The sequence below is a fragment of the Mus musculus genome, chromosome 18, assembly GCF_000001635.26.
Source record: "Mus musculus strain C57BL/6J chromosome 18, GRCm38.p6 C57BL/6J".
NCBI lineage: Eukaryota > Metazoa > Chordata > Mammalia > Rodentia > Muridae > Mus > Mus musculus.
This window is the reverse complement of record NC_000084.6, coordinates 14,705,118-14,729,161: the sequence shown is the minus strand read 5'-3', so window position 1 is coordinate 14,729,161 and position 24,044 is coordinate 14,705,118. Positions and strand designations below refer to the sequence as shown.

General features: G+C 40.0%; 1 protein-coding gene across 3 annotated transcripts in view; it reads right to left on the bottom strand.

Moving 5' to 3' along the window:
* Psma8 (proteasome subunit alpha 8) overlaps positions 1 to 23,027 on the bottom strand; it is a 56,167-nt gene extending 33,140 nt beyond the window's left edge. For 2 of the 3 annotated variants that reach the window (NM_001163609.1, NM_001360823.1), the window contains exons 1-3: positions 22,830 to 23,011; positions 7,869 to 7,995; positions 2,534 to 2,658 (exon numbers count right to left, since the gene is read on the bottom strand). In NM_001163609.1, coding sequence (NP_001157081.1) covers positions 2,534 to 2,658; positions 7,869 to 7,995; positions 22,830 to 22,931 — 354 coding nt within the window. In that variant the 5' untranslated portion in view covers positions 22,932 to 23,011. Of the gene's footprint in view, positions 1 to 2,533; positions 2,659 to 7,868; positions 7,996 to 22,554 lie in introns of all 3 variants that reach the window. The other variant, XM_006526294.4, reaches the window with a different exon arrangement.
* Positions 23,028 to 24,044: the final 1,017 nt, after the last annotated feature.

Below are 24,044 nucleotides of genomic sequence, written 5' to 3'. Positions count from 1 at the left end.
CTGCCATGATTTGCTAGTAATGTTTACATAAACTACTAAGCTATGAATATAAATATCCTCTTTTAAAGTACAGGTTATGTTTAATTCCTGTGTACTGTCTAATATTCTAGTTTACACTGAGGTATGAAGTACATGCATTACATATTATCTTAGAAGAAAGACCTTCTTACTTTCCAGTCTTTACATTTTAGCAAAAAGGTAACATAAGAAAGTTAAATCTGTAAGGTGCATGCGAGACTTCTCTGGCCTGGAGGTGCAGGGCTCCCAGTGGCTATCTTACTGTCACAGACTTACAACTGTGCTTCCACAGTCTATTCTCAAGACCTCCATTTCTCCAGAAGCAGCTTTAAAAACCACACATAAGGACCTTGTGTGTGTGATGTTCTGTGTCCTGCTTTTTTGCTAGATTCCTTTCTTACAACTGGGAAAATTGAAATAAAATATATAAGTAACTACAAAAATTTTGGAATTTCTTCTAAAATGAAGCAACAAACTTTAAAAAACCAAAACAGTGATTTGATGTATATTATTCATCAAATTTGGATTTATAAAGCACCTGTAAGTCTCCAGGGTATCTTCCCTGCCAGCGCAGCTGGAGGCACAAGTCAGCAAAGGGAGTGGCGTTCTCACCCATGTTCATGGACTGAAAACAGACTCAGTAGCTTCCCAAAAGCAGTAAGATAAAGGAAAGCCAGTATTCCATCTTTAAGTTACAGCTTTTGCAGACTACTCTTGACAAACTGCTTGTTAACAGAGGGATGGATTAAGGAAATATGGTGGGCACATATGGTATACACACACACCAGAGTGTTCCAACCATGAAGAAAAACCAAATTACTTACTCTGTTGTAGGATAGTGAATGGGACTGGAAACAATCCTATATTTTATATAGACACATAAAATCATGTGTGTACAAATGATGAGTCATGCATGTACAAATGATGTGTCATGTATATACAAATGACAAGTTATATGTGTACAAATGAAGTGAAACCGCAGAGCAATGAAGGGGATTTTAGTGGGCAGGGGAGTGGGAGAGAGAGAGGACAGGAATATAGGACAGATATGGGGGGATTTGTTCAATATACAATATATATTTACTGGAATATCCTTACATTCAGACACAGGTTTGAAAAGAGGAATGTAGTCCTGGTAGGACAGCCAAGTGGGCAAAGCACCTGCTGCCAAGCCTCACCTGAGTTTTGTTACCAGGACCCCTCTTGCTCAAAGAGAAACAGCTCCTCAGCTTGTCCTCATGTGTGTATTGACACATGTCACTGCACCCAGAATAAATATGTAACTAAAAGTGTTCATTCAGGGCCTGGAGAGATGGCTCAGCGCTTAAGAGCAGAGGTTGCTCTTTTAGAGGTTTAGTTCAATTCCCAGCAACCAGATGGTGGCTCACACCATCTATGAGATCTGGTGCCCTCTTCTGGTGTGCAGGCATAAATGCATGCAGAATGCAGTATAAATGAATCTTTTTCTGAAAAAATTAAAAATAAATTGGCATATCTGTACACTGAGCATCTTGTTAAAGGAGGCTCGGTGACAAAAATCAACAACAACAACAACAAAACTCCATAATTCCTGTTGAAGGACAATTTGCTCAAGTAGAAATGAAAAGAGTGAACTAGCATATGGGAAAATTCAATGTCACTAATTGGAAACACAAATTAAATAAACTATTACATTATACAAGTCTCACTTACAAAAGAAAGGAAAATGAAAACCAGCATTCAGTAGCCCTCTGGGATAGCTGGCTGCACAATACAAACAGCATCAATCCTTCTAGAAAGCTGTTTGGCACATATACAAGAGCCTTAAAAATCAATTATAATCTCCAATCTAGTAACCTTTTACTTAAAAATTAATTTAATAATACAGTTTTAAAAAGAAGAACAAGCAATGATCAAACCAGAATAATGTGATTGGGTGTCAGGGAGAGGGAGAACAAGAAAGTAACTGAAGTGACGCCACTTTCAAATGACCACCAGAGCTGGTCACAGATTCTAACACCACAGTTGGAGAGTATACCCAAGAAGGAGAGTCTGCCACACCCAAGCACACATGCTGCAAGAGAGAGCTCAGGCCTGCATGCCACCGTCACCCTCAGCATTCAATGACAGGGCATGCATGGATTCAGAAGACACCATATTCTAAACCTGGTAAGGAGGACTTTGGTTTGCTGGTGAAATAATTGATATTACTTTGGAAAACTTTGCAGAATTATATTATTGTGACTACAGAAGGTTAAAATTTTCTTTTGAAAATCTGACATTCTATAAATAATAACAACAACAACAACAACAACAACAACAACAATAATAATAACTCCAAGAATTGAGACTGATCTTGATTTCTGGCGATGCAGCCCACTTTACCCAGATAAGTGAATGTGGTAATTCTGAGAATGAATAGGGAACCTAAGGCATCCTGTGAACTAAATGCTTGGAGCGCCTGCTTATTTCTAAGACAGGACCAATGATGGCGGAAAACAGAGACCTGAAGGACAGTGCTCAGAGTGCAGCTCACCTGCTTTAGCGTCGCTATGAAGCGAGTTATATACTCTACAGTGACGGGATCCTCCACTGTGAGCTTGTGGCTCTGGCACTCCACCCGCGCTCTGCTGATCACCACTCTAGCATCCGCTGTCAGACCTGCAAAAACAGTCAAAACTTTAAAGTCTAAACATGTCTCAAAATGTATTTCCTTGTCAAAAGGTTTAGTTTTCAATTCTCTCTTATAGCATCCTTTGCCCTGTACTAATGCCTTCATAAAGGGTCTAGAAAATTCCACGTGCCTTAACTGTGATTTATTTCCTTTTTAAGCCTAATTGTACTCTCTCATTCATAGAGAAAATAGTAAGCAGTTTGCTTTAAACATTGTTAGTTAGTTGGTTTTATTTTTCTTACAAGAGCAAGAACAATACTCTGAAGCGCATAGTCATTGTATTCAAAGCACATTTGAATAACTGTGATATATCAATTCTTATTCTTTTTCTCAAAATGAAAACTTTGGAAATCAAAGATGTTAGGACAGGTGGACCTCTAATAGGGTTAAAATATCCAAAAGCGTTAAGCTTAATTCTCAGCATGTCTATGAGGAGACAGTGCGTGCTCTAGCTGAAGTTAAGAGACTGACTACAACATGTGACTAACACAATACTGAGTGTTTGTATAAACTAAGGACCACACTGGTGCTTAACATGTGTGTGTGTGTGTGTGTGTGTGTGTTTGTGTGTGTGTGTGTAAATGCACACACATGAAGAGGGAGAAGGGGGCATTAGATGCCCTGGAGCTGGACTTACAAGCAGCTGTGGTATTGAGGGTGTGTGACTTGGGCATGGTTTCTGGGAAGCAGCTCAAGTCTCTGCAAAAGCTTTACACACTCTTAACTGCTGAGCCATCTCTCCAGACCCTTCACTGCTCATTCAATACTTATCAGATTGTACTCAAAACCAAATCCACTCAAGCCATCAGGAAGCAGGCACTTCTCCCAGCCATTGCTCTTTATTCGTCACAAGCATCTACCTTCCCCATCCTGTAGCTATGGACACCTGCACATCTTCACTCCTTGGAAACAGGAGAACAGGCAGAGTATAGAGCTGTCTGAGGCCAGATACTCGATTAGAGGACGGGGAAGGTGATTCTCTGCACATCGTCTACAAGAAAGGACTGGCAAGAGATGGCCGAACCCACCCTGGGTTAAAGTTTTATGCACCTAGAAATAGTTCAGATAAGCTCCTTAAGAGTATGTCCTCGACTCTAGCTGCATATGTATCAAAAGATGGCCTAGTCGGCCATCACTGGAAAGAGAGGCCCATTGGACTTGCAAACTTTATATGCCCCAGTACAGGAGAATGCTAGGGCCAAAAAGTGGGAGTGGGTGGGTAGGGGAGTGGGGGGGGAGGGTATGGGGGACTTTTGGGATAGCATTGGAAATATAAATGAAGAAAATACCTAATAAAAATATTAAAAAAAAAGAATGTGTCAAAAAAAAAAGAGTATGTCCTTTTTACAATGTGACTGTGATCGACACCTAGAGAAACATTGATGTTAAAAATACCTAAGAGTGGTGGTTTCTCTGGAGATGGCTCAGCAGGTGAATGTCTGTCACACAAGCATGGCAAACTCAACTTTGACTTTGGTGCTGGCAGGCTAAAGGTGTCAGGGTCACAGCAAGTCCCTCCACTAGCATGCTTCTTTTGTGTCACCAGGCTTGTGTGACTTGCCTGTGACTGTAATTTCCGCTTCCTGAGCCCAGCAGCTGGACTGACTGCAGGCTGCTTCCTCCACTACTGCACACTCTCTGTGGCTCTTCGCTCTCTAGCCTCTCTTTATGATTCCTGCTGTTCCTCCATTCTCTTCTCTGAATAAAGTCATTTACAGCTCAGACTGTGTTCACTCTTGGGGTGACAGAGACATTTTCTAATGTGCCATCTCATTCCAGACACATTTCTTAGTATGTATAACCATTCTTTGTAGAATCTACAGGATTTTCTACATGTAAGATTAGGTTACCTGTAATCAGAGATTATTTTCCCGTCTTCCATTTACAGTTAGTGTGTTTTATTTCTTTTCCTTGACTAATTACTCTGGGCAAGACATGAAGTGACAAAGCTGGTATTCTTGTCTGTTGTGGTTCATCTGTTCATCATGAATCAATACATCAGCTTTGGGTTATTCACATGCACTTTAATTGTCCTGAGGTAACCTTCTAATGTGTTGTGTTTCTTTTTAACCAAGGAGTAGTACTGCATGATAGCAGATATACTTTTGTGATTCAGTTGTTACAGCTGTCTAGCTCTCCCTTCGGGGTTCACATCCTGTTAGTGTGGAGTCATCATCTCAGACATCCACTGAGCTCAATGGCCAGGTATTCTGTGCACTTCCTGGATGCCGTCAGCACGCACTACACAGAGTCTCCTAACTCCTTTGTACTTCTGTGCAGGTGGGAACAATGACCCCGGATTCCTTTCTCACTTTACTTGAGAATTGGCTTTACTTAGTACACCTAGCTTCTTAATTTTGTTCACCTTTTCAAGAATTAACTTTTGCTGTAGTTTCCTATTATCCTTGTTCTGTTTAAGTCGGTGTGGCACTGCCTGTGGAGTCACTCTGTTCTGCGCTTTCAGCGTAGGGTCGCTGCTGGTGAAGACTCCTTCCATGTTCCCTTCCCTTTCCTCTCAGCACTGGCTCAGCTACTACATCCATAAGTTTTGATACCATTGATACTCAGTTTTTTTTTTTAAATTTCTCTCAAAATATTTCCTAATTTCGCTTATTTATTTATTTATTTATTTATTTATTTATTTATTTATTTAGGTTTATTCGAGACAGGGTTTCTCTGTGTAGTCCTGGCTGTCCTGGAACTCACTCTGTAGACCAGGATGGCCTTGAACTCCGAAATCTGCCTGCCTCTGCCTCCCTAGTGCTGGGATTAGAGGCATGTGCCACCACGCCCGGCTTTATTGATTTATTTTTATCCATGGCAGTTTAGAATTACATTGTTTAATTGAAGTACAATCATGTATTTTTAAGTTTGCCTTCCACTATTGATTTCTAGTTTTGCTCCTTTCCAAGCAGAAAGATAATAAAGATTTCATCTTTTAGATTTGTCAAGAATTGTTTTTGTGATAATTGCAATGCATAGTATGATAAAGGACCTTTTTTGTTGTTGTTGAGTGAACATTTTTAGGGTCAATATCAAATCCCTGTTTAAAAAACAATTAGAAACGAAGGGAGAAAAAGTGATGAGAAGTGTTGTGGTAGCTGAGGACGCCTTGGGTGAATGTGTGTGTGAAGAGAAGACAGAAGTGCTGAGTGGGGGTGTATTGATTGCATGGCTATGGCAAGGATCAATTGCCCTAGACCCATGGAATTGGCAAAGCCTTCCTCCAAGGTCAGGCTCAGAGTGATGACAAAGCCTTCCTCTGGTCCAAGTACAAATGTTGACAGTGAACAAAATTGTTTAGGAACAATTGGCCAGTGAGTGCAGGACTAACAACTGCACTTCCTCCAGATATTCACAGCTTGAGACTATTCCCCTGTAGACACCTCCTCCCAAGACCACCAAGCTCCTCCCCATGTGTGATACTTAATGGATGTGCTGAGGTTCCAAGCTGGTGTGTCAGTCAGTGAGGCCCCATCACAAAACCCACCTGACCCCAGCTATTCTGTACATGTGTCTGTAAGTCTATCTGTCCTTTCTTCATACCCTTGATATCTTCGGGCAGGTTAAGGTGTCAAGCCATGCAGAATACAGTGACATGTCTTAATCAATGTAAAAAGACAAATATGCACAAGAAAATATACTCAATGCTACCAGCCTTGGGGAAATAGATGCTTAATCCATAATCAGAAATTGCACATATTTAAAGAATGATAAAACACAATCAATGCAAAACCCAATGGCCACAGAAACTTTTATTTTAAAAAAAAAAATTTACATTGGGAGCTTGCTCAAGTTTCAATGTAAAACCCAATGGCCACAGAAACTCTTATAAAAAAAAGTATTTACATTGGGAGCTTGCTCCAGCTTCAGAGGCTTATTTGCTTGTCATCATGACCTCCCGGGATGGCAGCAGGCAGGCAGACACGGTGCGGAGAAGTAGCTAAACCTAGATCCACAGGCAGCAGGAAGAGTGGGACACTGGGCCTGGCTTGAGCATCTGAAACCCCAAAGGCCATCCCCTAGTGACACATTTCCTCCAACAGGGACACGCCTTCTAATCCTCAAGTAGTGCCATTCCCCGATGACCAAGCAGTCAAATATGCGAGCCTGTTAAGGTCATTCTTATCTAAACCAACACACATACTAAATCAAATTTATTGAATTTTTTTAATGAAACTCAAGTCAACATTTCAGTGAACCTTTAAAGTCAAACATTCTAACACATAGAGTTCAAAGGTACATCAATTTGATATATTTTGAAGAAATTATGGTAGAAAATATTGTCTTTGTCTCCCACAATGAAGCCATTATGCTACCACAAAAGTTAAAAGCTTTGCATGTAGTAAAAACACTGCAACTCTTACATGTATATATGTATGTTCAAGTGCTTCAGGCATAAATGGTGATAGTGTGTGTTTGGTGGCATGCACAGTGCAAAATGCACATGTTCACAGCCCAGTCTGGAGAGATGCTCTAAGCAACTCAGGTGAGTACTTCCAAAGACAGCTCTTGACTCATATCTGTCTGTCAATTTTTGGTTGTCACGTTCTCCGAAGCCTTTTACTATTGTTAATTTTTCCCAATCTCACATTTAGTTTGGTCACAGCCCACAGTTTAGGAAGCTGAGACTTAGCATATTCGTAGCACATCACACACGGGTCTACCCCTCCCTTCTTCCCTTCCTCCCTCTTTCCTTTCTTCTCTCTCCCCTTCTCTTTCTCCTCTCACCCCTTTCATACTTGGGTTGGAGAGATGACTCACCAATTAAGTCAGACTCCTCTTGCACAATGCCAAGTTCAGTTACCTGCATCCACATCACACAGCTCACCACAGCCAACAAAGGGTGTCTGACACCCTTTTCTGGCCTCTGCAGGTATCTGCACTTACATGCAAAAACCCACACATGTATACATATAATACAAATAAAAGCAAATAAAATCTTTTAAAATTCTATAAATTATATGAATAATAAGTTCTATAAATTACATGTAAGAGAAATCCATGTTTAACATTTATGCTTTACTATCAAAGATCATTATTTTAAAATTCCCAGTTTATAGAGCTGTGGCCTTTTAAACATAGATGACCCTTTGTATTTAGGAAGTAAATGGAGCAAAACTATAGCAACATGGTAACTGAGTTAGCCCTCACCTATGTTTAAGGATCATAGGTACCACTGAGAGTCTGTACACACCTGCAAAAGCCATGCAGACATGGTCATCGAGAGCGCAGATTTTCCTCACAGTCCTTTCATCTTGAAGCTTGGCCACTGACTTTTTTTCTACCCCAAGCACAACTATATTAGTTCCTCGAATTCCAACCTATAAAGACATTTTTTAAAAAGTAAAGTCAAAACTGGCTAATTATTCTAGCATGTGTCAGAGTTAAAGGGTTTCTCTTAAACAATTACTAAAACGGAAAAGGCTCCATCTAGGAGATAAGATGTGCAGCTGCTGGCTGACTGGATGCCTTGTCCTCAACCTCAGGACAAGTATGACAAAGAGAACCTTTAAAGTTTAAAACTTACAAAGAAAATGCAATCAGTGGTGCATGAAAACAATACCTAAAAATACAACTACGTTAGGGTGAAGGAAGGAAGATGCTGGTAATCCAAGCAGATTCCTTTTAGTGGCAGAACCAATCCTGACAAGGTAAGATAGATGGCTGGGGCTGGGTTCTCTGGGTGAGAACCTTGCTGTATGAGAATGGAGACAGCATCCACATAAAATGCCAGGTATGATGTCTGTGAGTATCTATAGCCCCTGGGAGACAGAGAAAGGTGGATCCCAATAGAAAGCTGGTGGTATCCGGTTCAGTCAGAGGACAAATTTGGGGGTTCACTTCTCTCCTACAACCACTTGGTTCCTGGGGGGCTGTCGGGGTACTAAGCTTGGCAGCATGTACCTTTACCTACTGAGTCGTCCAACAGATCTCTCTGCCTCTTGAATATGGGTGCAATGTGCTCAGCTGCCTCAAGTTCCTCACTGTGACGTCCCCACCCCAAATAACTGCATCTTTGAACTGTGAGCAAATTGGGGTATTTGACTTCTTTTCCTGTTTGTCTCACTTTTATTTTATTCTTTTATCTTAGCACTCTAGCTAAGATCTGAAGCACTGTGTATTGAATAAAAGTAGATAAAAGCAGATACATATGTATTCTTCCTGATTTGAACTGTTCCATTTAATATGATTCTCGCTCCAGGTTTTCCATACATAGTCTTTATGTTCAGATATGTTCCTTCTATTCCTAATCTCTTCTGGGCCTTTATCACCAAGAGATACTGGATTTTGTCAAAAGCCTTTTCGTATCTACTGAAAAAAATAGTCATGTGATTTTTGTCCTTGAGTCCATTTTTTTCTGTTTTGCTCACTTAGTATTTGTTCTTTGAGAACTTCAAATAATGTATTTTGGCCATCATCACCTCTCCTCCAATTCCTCCCAGATCAGTTGTCTACCCACCCAACTTTGTGTCTTCTTTTCTCAATCCATTTGAGTCCAATTTGCTCCTATACTCTTGATATCTAGTCATCCCCACCCCCAGAGCATGGCTGGCCTATCAGGGGCCACATCCTTAAAGAAAACTGATGTTCTCTTTCCCAGAAGCCATCAATTGCCAATCACCATCAGTTAGGGATGGACCTTTGTGCTCATGGTCCCTTTCCATGCTGGGATTTTGTCTGGTTTGAGCTTATCGAGGTAATATGTATAAGTGCCTTGTTATTTCCATAAAACACTGTTTACTTGAACTTATCAACCACCTCTGGCTCTTACCATCTTTTCTCCACCTCTGCCACAACAACTTCTGGGCCTTGGGAAGAGGCTATGTAGCATTCCACAGTGTACATGTTTAGCTAGTTGTGGATATCTGTATTAATCTCTTATACTACCAAAAGAAGCTTCTCATTTTGGGATTGGAAGATTCAGTAATCTATGGGTAAAACAATAGGCCATTACAAGTTGTTTTTCTAATATGTCCATTTAACAAATTAATAACAATAGGTTCTCCCATAGAACCCAAGACCTAACTAGCTACAGGTGTTGGCCCAGATAACAGGGCCGAGTATAGGTTTCATCCTTTGGAGCAGGCAGTAAACACAGTCAGAATGTGGTTGGTTACTCCCATGAAGTCTGTGCCACTATGGCATCGGTGAGAATGTCTTACAGGCTGGTTATTATTGTAGCTTACGTGGTTCACAATGATTTGGCCCGAAATCATCTATCTCAGAAGCTAAGCAAAGTCACTCCTGGTTAATATTTGTATGAGAGTCCATTGATTTTATGTATTACATTTGTTGCTTTGTTTATGTGAACCATCCCAGAATCTAAGTCAATAGAACCATGATGAAAGAAATTTCTGATGTGTTCTTGAATTGAGTTTATAAGTATTTTATGAAGAAATTTTGTAATTATCGTCATCAGAAAGAATGGCCTGTAATTTCCTTTGTGAGATCTCTTCTCTTCTTTAATATCAGTAATCCTGGCTTTGTTAATAGAGTTTGGAAGCATTTCTTTCCTTTCGAATTTATGGAATAGTGTGAGAAACAGTGATGTCAGTTTGTCTTTAATGGTCTAGAAGTCAGCAGTGATATCAACCCAGGCCTGAACGTTTTTAGTTAGGAGAATTTTTATTACTGTTTCAATCTTGTTGTATTACAGATCTGGTCATATTATCATCATGGCTTAGTTTTGGTAAATCATATACAATAACATTTAAGATTTTCTAATCTAATTAAATATTGAGTCTCTAGTCATCATAATGGTTTTCTGAATATCACTGGCAAGTCTTTTTCTTTTCAATTTTATGAATTTAGACATTTGAATACAAGTATTTAATGTACACTGAACACATTCTTTATGGCTTATCCTCTTCTGTGAGTTGAATGAGGAATGTTTCCCAAGGCTTGGGTCTCCGTGGTCACACTATCTGGGGAGGTTTAGAAGGTGCACCCTTACTAGAGGAGGGCTTTGAGAGCTTATAGCCTGACCCCACTCTGGTTCATTCTCTATGCTTCATGCGTATGGTTTGACGATGAGTACTCCGTTTCCTGCTACCATGCCAGTCAACTGTTGTTATGCCTCCTTATTTTGATGGGTTTTTATTTTTCTGGAACTTTAAGCTAAAATAAATACTTTCTTCCATAAGTTGCTTTGGTCATAGTATTTTATAGAGCAATAGAAAATTAAATGATACATCCTGTTTCTTCACTGAAAACCAAACCAAACCAAAACCAAAACCCACAGCAAGGTCTCATGCTATCCACGTTGGCTCTCAGAATCACTAGTATAGTTGAGGATGATCTTACCTTCCTGGTCCTTACATCCTTCCAACAGCTGGAACTACAAGAGAAAACTGCCACGCCTGGTTCTTGTGGTTCTGGGGATCAAACGCAGGCAGTCATCAATGCTGGGCAGGCACTTTACCAACTGAGTTACATCCCATGCCTCTCTTCCTTTCAGTTTGGCTAAGGGTTTACCTTTTCAAAGATCCAACTCTTTATTTCACTTATTGTCTGCCTTTTAAAAAATAGCTCATTAATTTCTGCTCTGATCTTAATTCTTTCTTCCTCTCCACTGATTTTGAATTTCTTCCGAGGCTCTAAGATCCATCATTAAGTTATTTATTTTAGATCTGACTCTTCAATATAGACATTTGTAGCTATAAACTCTTAACATTATTCACTGTTTCTTCTATGCCATGGTATACTGTTTTCATTTTCACATGCTTCTCAGAATTTAATTTCCTTTTTGATTTCTTCTATAACACATTCATTATGTTGTTTAATCTTAATAAGTCTGTATATACTCAAGCTTCTACTATTATTTATGCTTTTTTCATTATGGTCAAATATCATTCAAAATTGATCATGACCTCCCAGGGTTTTAAGGCTGACTTTGCCTCCTATTATATGATCCATTTCCATGGACTAATGAGAAGCGTATGGAGTCTACAGTGCTCAGATGGAACAGTCATGGATGTCTGTGAGCTCTCTGTAATCTCTGTTGTCACTTAACTGCTGCTTCTGTTCCGTTTCATCAGGATGCTACATTGGTGAGGCTAGGTAGCTAAAATGAACCACAGTGACTTTGTTGTGGTTAACGTGTGCCTTTACATTGGTAGCATTTGTTTTACGAAATCAAGGGCATTTGTGTTTTGTTCATATATGTTTAAAACTGTAATATTCTCTGGGTGATTGTTTCCTAAATCACCTTTAAAAGTTTTTTAAAATCTATTTTGTCAGATATTAATCACAAGTTTTCTGTTTTCATTCCTTGGAATACCTTTTTCCATTTTTAAAAAAAAATTATTAGGTATTTTCTTCATTTACATTTCAAATGCTATCCCAAAAGTTCCCCCAGATCTTCCCACCCACCCCCCCCAACTCCCCTACCCACCCACTCCCACTTCTTGGTCCTGGCATTCCCCTGTACTGAGGCATATAAAGGGGCCTCTCTTCCCAATGATGGCCTACTAGGCCATCTTCTGCTACATATGCAGCTAGAGACACGAGCTCCGGGGGTACTGGTTAGCTCGTATTGTTGTTCCACCTATAGGGTTGCAGACCCCTTTAGCTCGTTGGGTACTTTCTCTAGCTCCTCCATTGGGGGCCCTGTGTTCCATCCAATAGCTGACTGTGAGCATCCACTTCTGTGTTTGCCAGGCCCCGGCATAGCCTCACAAGAGGCAGCTATATCAGGGTCCTTTCTGCAAAATTTTGCTGGTGTATGCAACTGTGTCCATTTTTTTTTCAGTCAGAGGTTGTGTACATCTTTGATGATGAGGTGCATCAAATAGAGTTTGTGATTTTAACTTTTTGCTAAATGACAGAACTCACAGAGATCCTCTTGCCTTGTTTTCTGAGAGCTGGGAGTCAAGTATTTACTATTACATTTGGCTAGATCCTGTTTTGTAATTCCATCTTATAGCTTGTGCCTTTGAGCTGAGAAATTTAGACCACTAATACTGGCTTACTGAAATCTGCTACTAATTCCAGAGTGATAGTTTTCAATGTTTTGTGTGTTTTCTTATTTCTCATTTGTTTATGTTGTATTATCATGCGGTTTAGTCTTCCCTTTGGCCTCATAAATGTATTTCTGTTTTAAGTTGGAAAGATTCCTTCAAGAATCCCTTTAGAGCTAGTGTGGTGGTCATAAATTTCATTAGCCTTTTATATATTATTATTGTTTCTTTCTCCTTCATTTATGACCAACAATTTTACTGTTTATTGTAGTCTGGGTTGAGTAACTGCTTTCTTTCAGAACTTGAAATATGTAATTCTAAGAACTCACAGCTTTTAAAGTTTCTGTTTAAATCTGATATTATTATAGCTTGCTTTTGTGTGTGACTTGGTGTTTCTTTCTTATAGTTGCCAAATATCCTTTTTTCTTTTCATATATTTAATAATTTGACTATACGATGATGAGAGGAGATTGTCTGACCTATTTAGTGTTCCATAGCGTGGTGTTTTGATTGAAAATGGCCCTCATAGGCTCATACAGAGTAGCAAAAGGATTGGGACATTTGGCCTTGTTGGATTGGTGTGGGCCTGTTGGAGGAAACGTGCTACTGGGGGTGGGTTGTGAGGTTTCAGAAGCTCAAGCCAGGCCCAGTAGCTCTCTATCCCTTCTTGCTGTCTGCCAATCTGGATAGAGAACTCTCAGCTTCTTCTCCAGCCGCATGTCTGCCTGCATGACACCATGCTTACTAACTATAAGCCAGCCACAATTAAAGAGTTTCCTCTATAAGAGTTGCCATGATCATGGTGTCCCTTCCCAGTCACAGAAACACAGTCAGAAGTTGCTACCAGCAACTGGGTTATTGCTGTGATAGGCCTGGTCATGATTTTGCCTGGAGAACTATGGAACAATTTTGGACTTTAGACTAGACTAAATAAATATTTTAAGTGGGGCTTAGTGGGCTATACTAGTGTGAGCATGGGAGACAGTGGTGCTGAGTGTGAGCATGGGAGACAGTGGTGCTGAGGGTGATTTGAACTGTGGGGCCCAGTTCACGGGGTTTCAGAAGAGAAGATTTTTGATATATGACATAGAGATCATTCTTGTGGTATTCTGGCAAAGAATGTGGCTGCTTTCTCCCCTTGTCCAAACAAATAGCCTGCGGCTAAATTGGAGAGTTTTGAACTAACAGCATTGGCAGAGGAAATTTCCAGACAACCTAGTATCAACTGTGTTGCTTGGTTATTAGTGGCCACATTTATGCAGCTCTATAATGAAAAGGAGCAAGCTGAGCAAGGAAAAATACAGAATGTACAGTGTGAGGAGAAAAGGAGCACCTAGAATAAAGAGAGGGGTGACTACAGGGCACCCACATAAACTTCTAACTTTTCTAATTAAAGAAAAGCACACACCTTCAATCCCAGCACTTGGAAAGCAGAGGCAATTGGATTTCAGACTTCAAAACCAGCCTGATTTACAGAGCAAATTCTAGTTGAAGGAAACAACTGAAAACAGAAAGCTGATGTTTTATATGTAATTGAATGAAAGGGGCCATGTTCCAGCCCCAGCAAGCACCAAACCTGGCAGCTTTGGCTACTTGTTTTGGCTTTAGAGTCAAGGATAGAGAAAAGGGACTATGGATTCTCCTTCTGTGACTAAGGAAAGCTGCTGAGGCCAAGACTATGACAGGGGTGTCTCCACATGGAGGCTCAGAGGCCACTGTGTGAGGCTGTGAAAGGCCTTTGTACAAAGCTGTAAAGGTAAACCCTAGATTGCCTCGGAGGCCCCAAGATGCTGGAAATGCCGGAGCTATGGGATCGCTGCCCGTGAAAGCTGGTAATCGTGTGTGGAACCAACCCAAGAGAAAGAGGTCAAACATAGCTGACAGGGCTTGGAGATCTGAAGAGCACTTTGATATCAGGCATGGAGATGCAGAGTTTGGAGTTTGTCCAGTTGGCTTTCAGTCTTGCTTGGTCCAGTGTTTCCTCACTATGGCTTCCTTTCCTTCCCTTTGGAATGGTAATATATAACTTGTGCCATTTGCTTGTTGCAAGTATATGATCTGTTTTTTCATTTTGATTTTACAGATTGCCATGAATATCAGAGACTTTGAACTTGAGATTTTTAAACATTGTTAAGACTGTGATAGACAATGGGGACTTTTGAAGTTGGACTGAATGCATTTTATATTATGATATGGCTACAAGCAAATGAGGTCAGAGAATGGAATGTGGTGGTTTGAATGAAAATGGCTCCCAAAGGCTCATAGAGAGTGGGATTGTTTGAAAGGCCAAGGACAGCCGGGCGTGGTGTCACACACTTTTAATCCCAGCACTTGGGAGGCAGAGGCAGGCGGATTTCTGAGTTTGAGGCCAGCCTGGTCTACAAAGTGAGTTCCAGGACAGCCAGGGCTACACAGAGAAACCCTGTCTCAAAAACCAAAAGAAAAAAAAAAAAAGGCTCTCCTGAAAGGCAGAGGACATGTGACCTCGTGGATTGGTGTAGCCTTGGAGAAGTTTGTTACTCAGGGTGAACTTTGAGGTTTCAGGAGCTCAAACCAACACCAGTGGCGCATGCTCACTCTCTCCTGCTTGCTGATCCAGATATAGAACTCTTAGCTCCTTCTCCAGCACCAGGTCTGCCCATGAACTGCCATGTATCCAACCAGGACAATAATGGACTAAACCTCTGAATCTGTAACCCAGCCCCAATTAAATGTCCTTTGTTAAGAGCTGCCATGGTCATGGTGTCCCTTCATAGCAACAGAATCCCTAATTAAGACACATAGATCTACAATGTTTTATACATACCTTCTCTTTATCTTTGTCATTGTCTGAACACTCAAATTGTTCTACATTACCTTTATGCCCAGATGTTTTGTCCTGCCTTGATCTGTCCTATTGGTGAGGGCTTTATGGATCATAATAGACTTCTCAACTATGTCTCTTGCACTACCTTAATTTGCATTTCTTTTCACTATTTCTCTTTATTGAATTTTACTTTCATATCCTATTTTTACTTCCTTATTCTCTCTAGTTGTGTATGTGTGTGTGTGTTTTAAACTCATTCATGAGTTTGTATACTTTCTGATTTCTTTTTTCTAAAAAAAAAATTATTTATTTATTAATTATATGGAAGTATACAGACACACCAGAAGAGGGTATCTGATCTTGTTACAGATAGTTGTGAGCACCATGGGTTGCTGGGATTTTAACTCAGGACCTTTGGAAGAGCAGTCAGTGCTCTTAACCACTGAACCACCTCTCCAGCCCACTCTCCATAATCATTCTTTCAAAAATTTTTTTTTGTCAAGGATGGCACCTTGTTTACTCTTATTTGAGTACATTACTGAGACTGGTAATTTCTGAAAGAGACATCATGCTTTGGTATTGCATGGATTTTTTGAGTTAGATGGTAAACCATTGTTTGGAATTTTTATGGTTATTTTTCTTGTTTTTGTTTTATGTGTCTGGGGTTTGCCTACAGTGTGTGTCTAGGCACCATATGCATCCCTGGTACCCATGAAGGCCAGAGAAGGAATCAAATTCCCTGGACCTAGAATTATTCATGGTTGTGATTCATTGTGTGAGTACTGGGATTCAAACCAGGGTCCTCTGGAAGAAAAGCCAGTACTCTTAACCACTGAGCCATCTCTTATGCCCAGAATATTTTTATTAAACACTGCTCTTCTTTTAATGGAAATGTCTGTTACATTCAAGAGGGACTAGACTGTAGTACATTTGAGGTGCCGTTTTTCTCTACTAGGCTTCTGTTCCAAACACCAGGCTCAGTCCCTAGTACTCTCTTTAAAAAAAAAAAGACTACTGGTGTTGACTTATTCTGGCCTTCCATGGACACAGACACAAATGTAGGCAAAATACCTATACATATAAAATAAACAAATAAATACTGCTTAGTTGGTAGTTGAAGCCTCAACTCTTTTAGCATTTATTCCTAGGATCCAGATACTGATAACATTCCAGGATGGTCTAGTTGTAGATGCTTGTCCCACAGTGGGGATCATATATGCTAGTCACACATCTGGTGGTCCTTTAGAGTCAAGTAGTGAAGGCTGTTCTTGCCTCCGAGTAGTCTATTCCATTATCAGTGTGAGGTCTCAAGACAGATGCTGGTTAAATCTCTTGGCGTTCCTTCAGGAAGCTGGTTTCTAATGGTATTTTCTCCTAAGGACGCTTTTGTGAAGCTGGGTCACTATAATACTGGTTGATCTACTCTTCATGAGTCAGAACGCAAATGTTGGTCCCTGGATCTGGGCAGTTCTTCCTGATGTCTGGTGTGCTGCTCGTAGTCTGTGACCCATATAGACACTGTTTTTCATTTGTTTTACGTCTTGCTAAACCCCATATAGTTCTCAAAGCATTTCCATTACCTGGAGTTACAAGGTGGTTGTGAGCTGTTAAGTATAAATGCTGGGAGCTGAACTTGGATCCTCTGGAAAGACAGTACGTGTTCAAGTGCTGGTGCCACTTCTAGAAACTCATACTGAGTCTTTTTAAGATGTCATCATACTGCTGCTCAGGTCACGTGCTAAGTGAATATTCTAGATCTCTCAGTCTGCTGCTGCCTGCAACTTTTTGAGTCTGTCTCTGTCTCATGCTTTAAAATACAGTGGGTGAGGCTGGTCCAACAGCTCAGTGCCATGGTTAAGAGTACCTATTGCTCTTGCAGAGGCTAGGGGTGGTGGTGTGTGCATGTCAGTTACCAGCACCCACATGACTGCCTGTAACCCCAGGCCTAAGTGTTTCCATGCCATCTTTTGGCTTCTGAAAGCACTGACCATGTGTGGTACACAGACATATATGCAAGAAAAAACCCATCCACTTAAAAATAAACAAATTATTTTTAAAATATGGTGGGTGCTGGGAACATGCACATGCAAGTGAGTATATGCACACACACACACACACACGCACACACACACACACACACACACACACACACACAAAGTAAATAAACAAATAAAGACATGTAATTTTATAATTTTAAATAGCAGCTAGTGAGGGCTGGAGTGATGACCTAGCGGACAAAAGCACTGTGTGCTATTCCAGAGATCCTGAGTTCAATCCCCAGCAACCATATGTTGGCTCACAACCATCTATAATAGGATCTGATGCTCTCTTCTGGTGTGTCTAAAGATGACAGTATATTCATATACATAAAATATACTTCTTTTAAAAAAATTAAAAAGAGGTTAGTAAGCTGGTTTAGTAGTTTAAAGAACCTATTGCTTTTGCAGGAGACTGTAATTTCTTTTTTAGAAACCACACAGAGTGGCTTACAACTGGGGACCCAAAACCCTCTGCTGGCCTCCACAGGCACTGCACCCACATGCACACTTAGACATACAAATTAATATATAATTAAACAACCTAATTACTTACTTTATTTTATTATTTTGGTAATTAATAATATTAATTAATTAAATTAATGAATTAAATTAAATTAAATTAATATACTCTCCAGCCAAGATCAGTCTTGTGAGCGTTAAACATGTATATTGTTGTATACGAGATTTGTTTGTTTCTTGATTTAACTCAAGGTCTTGCTAAGTGGTCTAGGCTGGCCTTGAACTCACAATCTTCTTACTCAAGTGCCACCATAATCTGTATTGTATTTTGAACAGCTGCTCCTCTGAACTCTTTTGCAACACAGACCTCTGTGCAGGGCCACTCACAACATGGCAAATGGGCTCCACTAGAGTGAGGAACAGAAAGCAAGCACAGGCAAGCAAAGGTGAGAAAAAGAAGCCATCTCATTGCCACCCAGTCTCCAGAGTGGCATTCCATCACTTCTGTTTCATTCATTAGATGTAAACCATCAGCATCACTCATCCAAAGGGCCATGACACAACATGGCAGGCATTCAAGGTGAGGAGTAGAGGTAACTTCAGGAACACCTCCTCAATCTCACCAAGTCGGCTATGGTCTCACATGTTCCACATTCACAAATAAAACTGCAGTTGAACTCAGAGATGGAGGCACCATCTTAGATTCTTCCTCCTTCCTGGCCAGCACCCAAAAGATAACCATGACATTTCTCTGGAATCTGCTTTGTTAGCATTCTTGTTCCAACCCTAGCAACAGCTTTTATCTATACTATTACCATGGGGTGGTGGTGGGGGTAACTGGTCTCTCCAATCCCAGTTAGAATCTCATCCAATCCAGTGTTCACAGTATAGCTGAAGAAATCTTTGGAAAGGATGCAGGAAGGAGAGGGGACATGAAGAAGAAAAAGAAGAGAGGGAGGAAAAAAGGAAGAAATGGAGGGAGAAGTTATCTCAGCCACCATTCTTTGCTTCTTACTTTGTATATGTAGAACACTTTCTCACTAAGCAAACAAAGACAACAGCAAGACTTGGACAAAAAGATCCAAGAACATTTGCCTGCGAGTAATATCTGTCCTTTGTTCTGGAGCAGACAGGCATCATCTTGATGGAAACAAACCCTCACTACCACCTATGGACTCATATCTCATAAACTTCTCCAGAGAAGAAGAGTTACCAATATCTCTGGTGATGGACTTGCAGGACTGAGTCCCATGACCAAGAGTGGAGTGAATACATAGAGTCTGTTTTGAGGAGAAAATGTCAAGAACCTAAAAAGGGACAACAGTCACACCAAATCCTTTCCGGGTCCTTTAGATTTCTAGGTTCAACCCTTCCTATTGTTTTCTTGGCCGTTCTGAATGTTTTTCCACTCTACAATGTAGTTGTCTTGCCTTACCATATGATATTCCCTTTGTTTAAAATACTCTTCTTTCCTCTGCTTTCCACCTCCTCACCTGGCTATCCTCCATCATTCCAATGATTCCTTAAACATACTTTCTAAGGAGGGGTTCTCTTATAACTGCAATTTCAGTAACATCCCATACCATCTCTAGCACTATACTCATTTAGGTCTTGTATGGACTTTTAATTTTGTAATATAGGGAGGGACTCTGTACATAGCCCATGCTGGCCTGGAACTCACAGTCTTCCTGAATGTTGGGTTTACAGTCACACACCACCATTTCCATCTAGGACTTTTCTCTTATTCCTTTAAATTGCTTTCTAGACAGTTCTTTAAAAACTAGGATACTATCTACCACTTTTACAGTGAAACCCTACGACCCAGGTTAGCGTATGTAAGTCTTTTTGAAAAGACTTTAAAAATCAACATGCTGGAAGGAACAGAGACAAACTGAATCAAAAAGAATAATCATAAATAATAACAATTAATAATTAATTTATGTGAATTATATCTTAACTTGTATTACTTCTTTAAATACCCATCAATTTTATGAATCAGGAGCCGTTTTGATGTTTATTTTACTATTAAAAAGAATACTACTAAAAATATATATAATAATTAAAAAAAAAAGAATACTACTGCTATGGCTAAGCAGTCAAGAGCCGTTACTGCTCTCATAGAGGACCCAGGTTTGGTTCCCAGCACCTACATCTGTTAGCTCACAACTGCTGCAATTCCAGATAAGGAGGATCTTAATCTTACACCCTCTCTTGGCCTCTGAGGGTATCAACACACACAGGGCACATATACATATGAAGGTGCACACAGTCATACACAGAAATAAACAGATCTTTCAAATAAATACAAGGAATAAAGAAACTATAGGATGAAGAGGTGACTCACTAGTTAAAAACACTTACTGTTGCTCTTGCAGAGGACCTGTGTTGGTTCCCAGCACTCACAGGGTAGCTTACAAATACCCATAACTTCTGTTTGATTAGACTAGGCTGGCTAGACAGAGCCTCGCAAATCCTTCTGTTTCCCCTTTGATTACACACATGTACCACCATTCTGTGATTATCTAAACATAGGTTCTGGAGACTGAACTCTAGGTCTCATGCTTGCACAGCAAACCTTTTACTCACTGAGCTATTTCTCAGCCTAAGAAGAGAGATGCACAAAGGATAAGTAAGGGCTGGAGTATCAGTCAAGAGTAGAGCACACACGTAGCATGCACACTGCCCTGGGTTTGATAGCACAAAGAAATAAAAGACACAAATCAACATTGAAGAAAAATAAAATATGGGTGGTAGCATACACGTTTAGTCCCCAGCACTCAAAAGGCAGAGGTGGATCTCTGAGTTTGAGGCCAGCCTGGTCTACAGATTGACTTCTAGGACAGCCACAGTTACACAGGGAAAACTTGACTTGAAAAAAGAATAGAAAAGAAAGCAGATGTTTTCCCTTCTCTGAACATTGACAGAGTGAAATCAAGAATCCACCTCTTAACTAAAGAGGTGGATGGTGACTAAGGAACACTCTGAAGGCTACACTGCAGAACTGAGATTCAACAAGTTAAAATATAGCCCCCGTAAAAATCTGGGGTCAGGGGAAGGGTAAGTCGAGGAATGAGAATAAATTTTATCGGTTTTATGATAATGCTGTGATTCACATGCTCTCCTAAGATTGCAGTACTTTTCCAAAATGTCATTCAGACATATTTCGTCTTTATAGAAAAAGAAACTGAACCAAAAAGAAAGGAGTCTTCCGGCTCCAGTTTGTGCTGCTAGCTAATTATCAAGCAGGAAGCATATCCTGGGCTCTCTAATTATGGCCCATATAATTTTTATATTATATTACTAAGTAATGTCATGTCTACATAGTGGTCAAAACTCATCAAGCATGCTTACTTGTAATTCATCATATCTCCGGTTTATGGACACAATATTTAGCAGCATAACTTTATTCTATGCAAAAGGTCATAGTACCCTCAAGGAAACACAATGAATAACTCCATAAAAAGATGCAAATTGCAATCTCAGAATCCTGAGGTAAGAGTCTCATCCTTCCAGTGTATCCTTAAAAATGCCCAGTATAGGTCGTTTTATACCCTTACCCTTTTACAGCTCATTACAGAGGCACTATCAATCAGTTCTATAACATTCCTAAAACACTTTAAATGAGCCGACGTGGTTTCTTATTACCCCCCCATCTTCTCCCATTACTCCCTTTATTTTAGGCTCTAAAACTTGGGCATTATTTCCTAACCATATGCTACACACCATGCTGGGGACTATATAACTTTTTGTTTTTATCAAAATGGTACCCTTTTGGTTTAAACAACACCAGGCTTTCTTTAAACTACCAATTCCAACAAAGCTTAACTAGTGGGCCCAATTAAACTGAAAAATACTTTTTTAAATTATCTTTTTGTAATTACTTTTGCCATTTTACATTTGATAGATTTATAATAAAAATCTATTTTTACTATAAACTTTATACATGTATTAGATTTATAATAAAAATGAATTAACTTCTTTCTATTATCAAGTTGATACAGAAGTGGAAGTAGATACTTGTAGACAGAGATGTTCTGTGTATTCTCATAGCTACTGTCTCCATTTCCAAAACACACACAAGCATACTCATGAAATTTGAGAGTTTTTTAAAATCATATTCTATATTCATAGACTAGGGCTCGGAAGCCTGGGGGTGCTAGATCTTTCACTGGGGCACTTTTGTCCTTTAAATTTTTCATAAATTATGATGATTATTGAACGCAGTTAAAATTTGGCAGCAGTGTAACAGCTGTCCTGAGTATTTAAAGGTTTTTAGGTAATGTGAATTCATAAGTCTAAAACAGGGTAGAATCTCATGAAATTTCCAGTATGACTTGAACACCCACACATGTGGGCACACACAGAACAGTACAAAAGTGAGGATGGGGATGGGGGAGCGGGGTCCTTTGAAACACAGCTAAACACTGAGGTTAAAATTTGAGACAATTACTTTTAATGAAGCCATTTGGATTAGCATTCTAACTGTTCCTCTCACTAACAGGAAGTTAGTACTTGATTTGTTCTGGGATTGGGGGCGTGATGGGGGTGCGCTGGAAGGTTTTAACTTTTATCATTGTTAAATAACGGTTTGGATTATGAAAGAACTATTAACTTTACCTTGGGTCAGTGGATTCCCACGGAAGTGGCCATAAGCACTGACGTAGACTGTTCTGTGTTTTGTCAGTTACTACAAAAATATACAGCATATTTTTTACAGAGTCTATAGCTGTCCTTAAACAAAGGCAGTTGCAGGAAGAAAACAGGCTGAACTCTACCTCCACTGCCAACCTGAGGTTGCGTCCCTAGTAAAGGAAATAGTCCCCACTCCAAGGCCCTTGCTCTGGGAGCCAGGGCTGGAACAGCGGCTGCCGGCTGCCCGGGGAGCAGCTTACCGCGGTGGAGCCTTTCTTCACTGCTTCCTGGGCATACTCCACTTGGAAAAGGTGTCCATCTGGGGAGAAGACGGTGATTGCCCTGTCATACCGAGAAGCCATCACGCAGGCCTCAGAAGCTGCCTAGGACAGGAGTCCACGGGCCCCCACGTGCTAACGCCCGCCCGGAAGCGGTTATTCCTGAACGCCCTGTGCGCCCAACCGCCTCCGGAAGTCCTGGAGTTCCAGACTTTGGTCCCCTCTCCCCCCAAGTCTGAGCGCCTTTGGCTGTCTCCAAAAAGTCCTGCTTGTGTGGCCTGAAGGATAGGAAAGATTTTATATATATATGCGTTTCAATGGATCTCTGAGTTGAGGCTAGCCTGTTCTACGGAGTGAATTTTAAGACAGCCACGGCTACACGAGAAGTCCTATTTTGTAAACAAAACAAAATAAAACAAAACAAAACAAAAAAAAGTGAACTTTTTTTTGGTAGTAGACTTTGAATCTTGCACATTACATCCGGGAGACACATCCATCCCTAGCTCTGCCTTTAGAAATTTAAACAGTTAATTGAAGAAAATACGTAATAAAAAAAAAAGAAAGAAATTTAAACAGTCTTGCTAAATTGTCCAGGTTTGCAAAGAAATTACAATTTTACCAATGTTACAGTTTCTTCTACTTTTCCCCAGCTTTTTAAACAAAAATAGAGCTTATGGACAAATAAGACATTAACTCAAGAACATACTCCATCAAATTAATAGAGATGGCAAGAATCAATATAATACTGTTTTAGTTAAAGAAGTAAGAGTCCAAAGATATGATTGAAACATGTCTGAAGTTGAGTTGTAGCAAGAGTTATATATAACCTGGTGCAACATTACTACCTATGAAAGAAGTCTTTGTCCTCATCAGTAAGACGGGAATATTTAAAAATCTGCAGCAATGTGTTTATAGGTGTCATAACTTAAAATGGTTCCAGATGGGCCCTAACAGGCAGGTACGTTTAGCTATTATTACTTGCCATGTATTTTTTATTAGATATCATTTTCCATTGGGAAGGATCTTAAAGTTGGTGAAATCAACCTTAACTGAGAGAGAGAGAGAGAGAGAGAACAAAGAAACTCATTTCTTTCTATTCAAAATTCTAGATTTTAGTTGATTGCTGAAAATTAGTTGTATTGATCCCTCCCTGACCCCTCCAACACTTTTCTTCCATATTAGCCACTCTTTACAAAG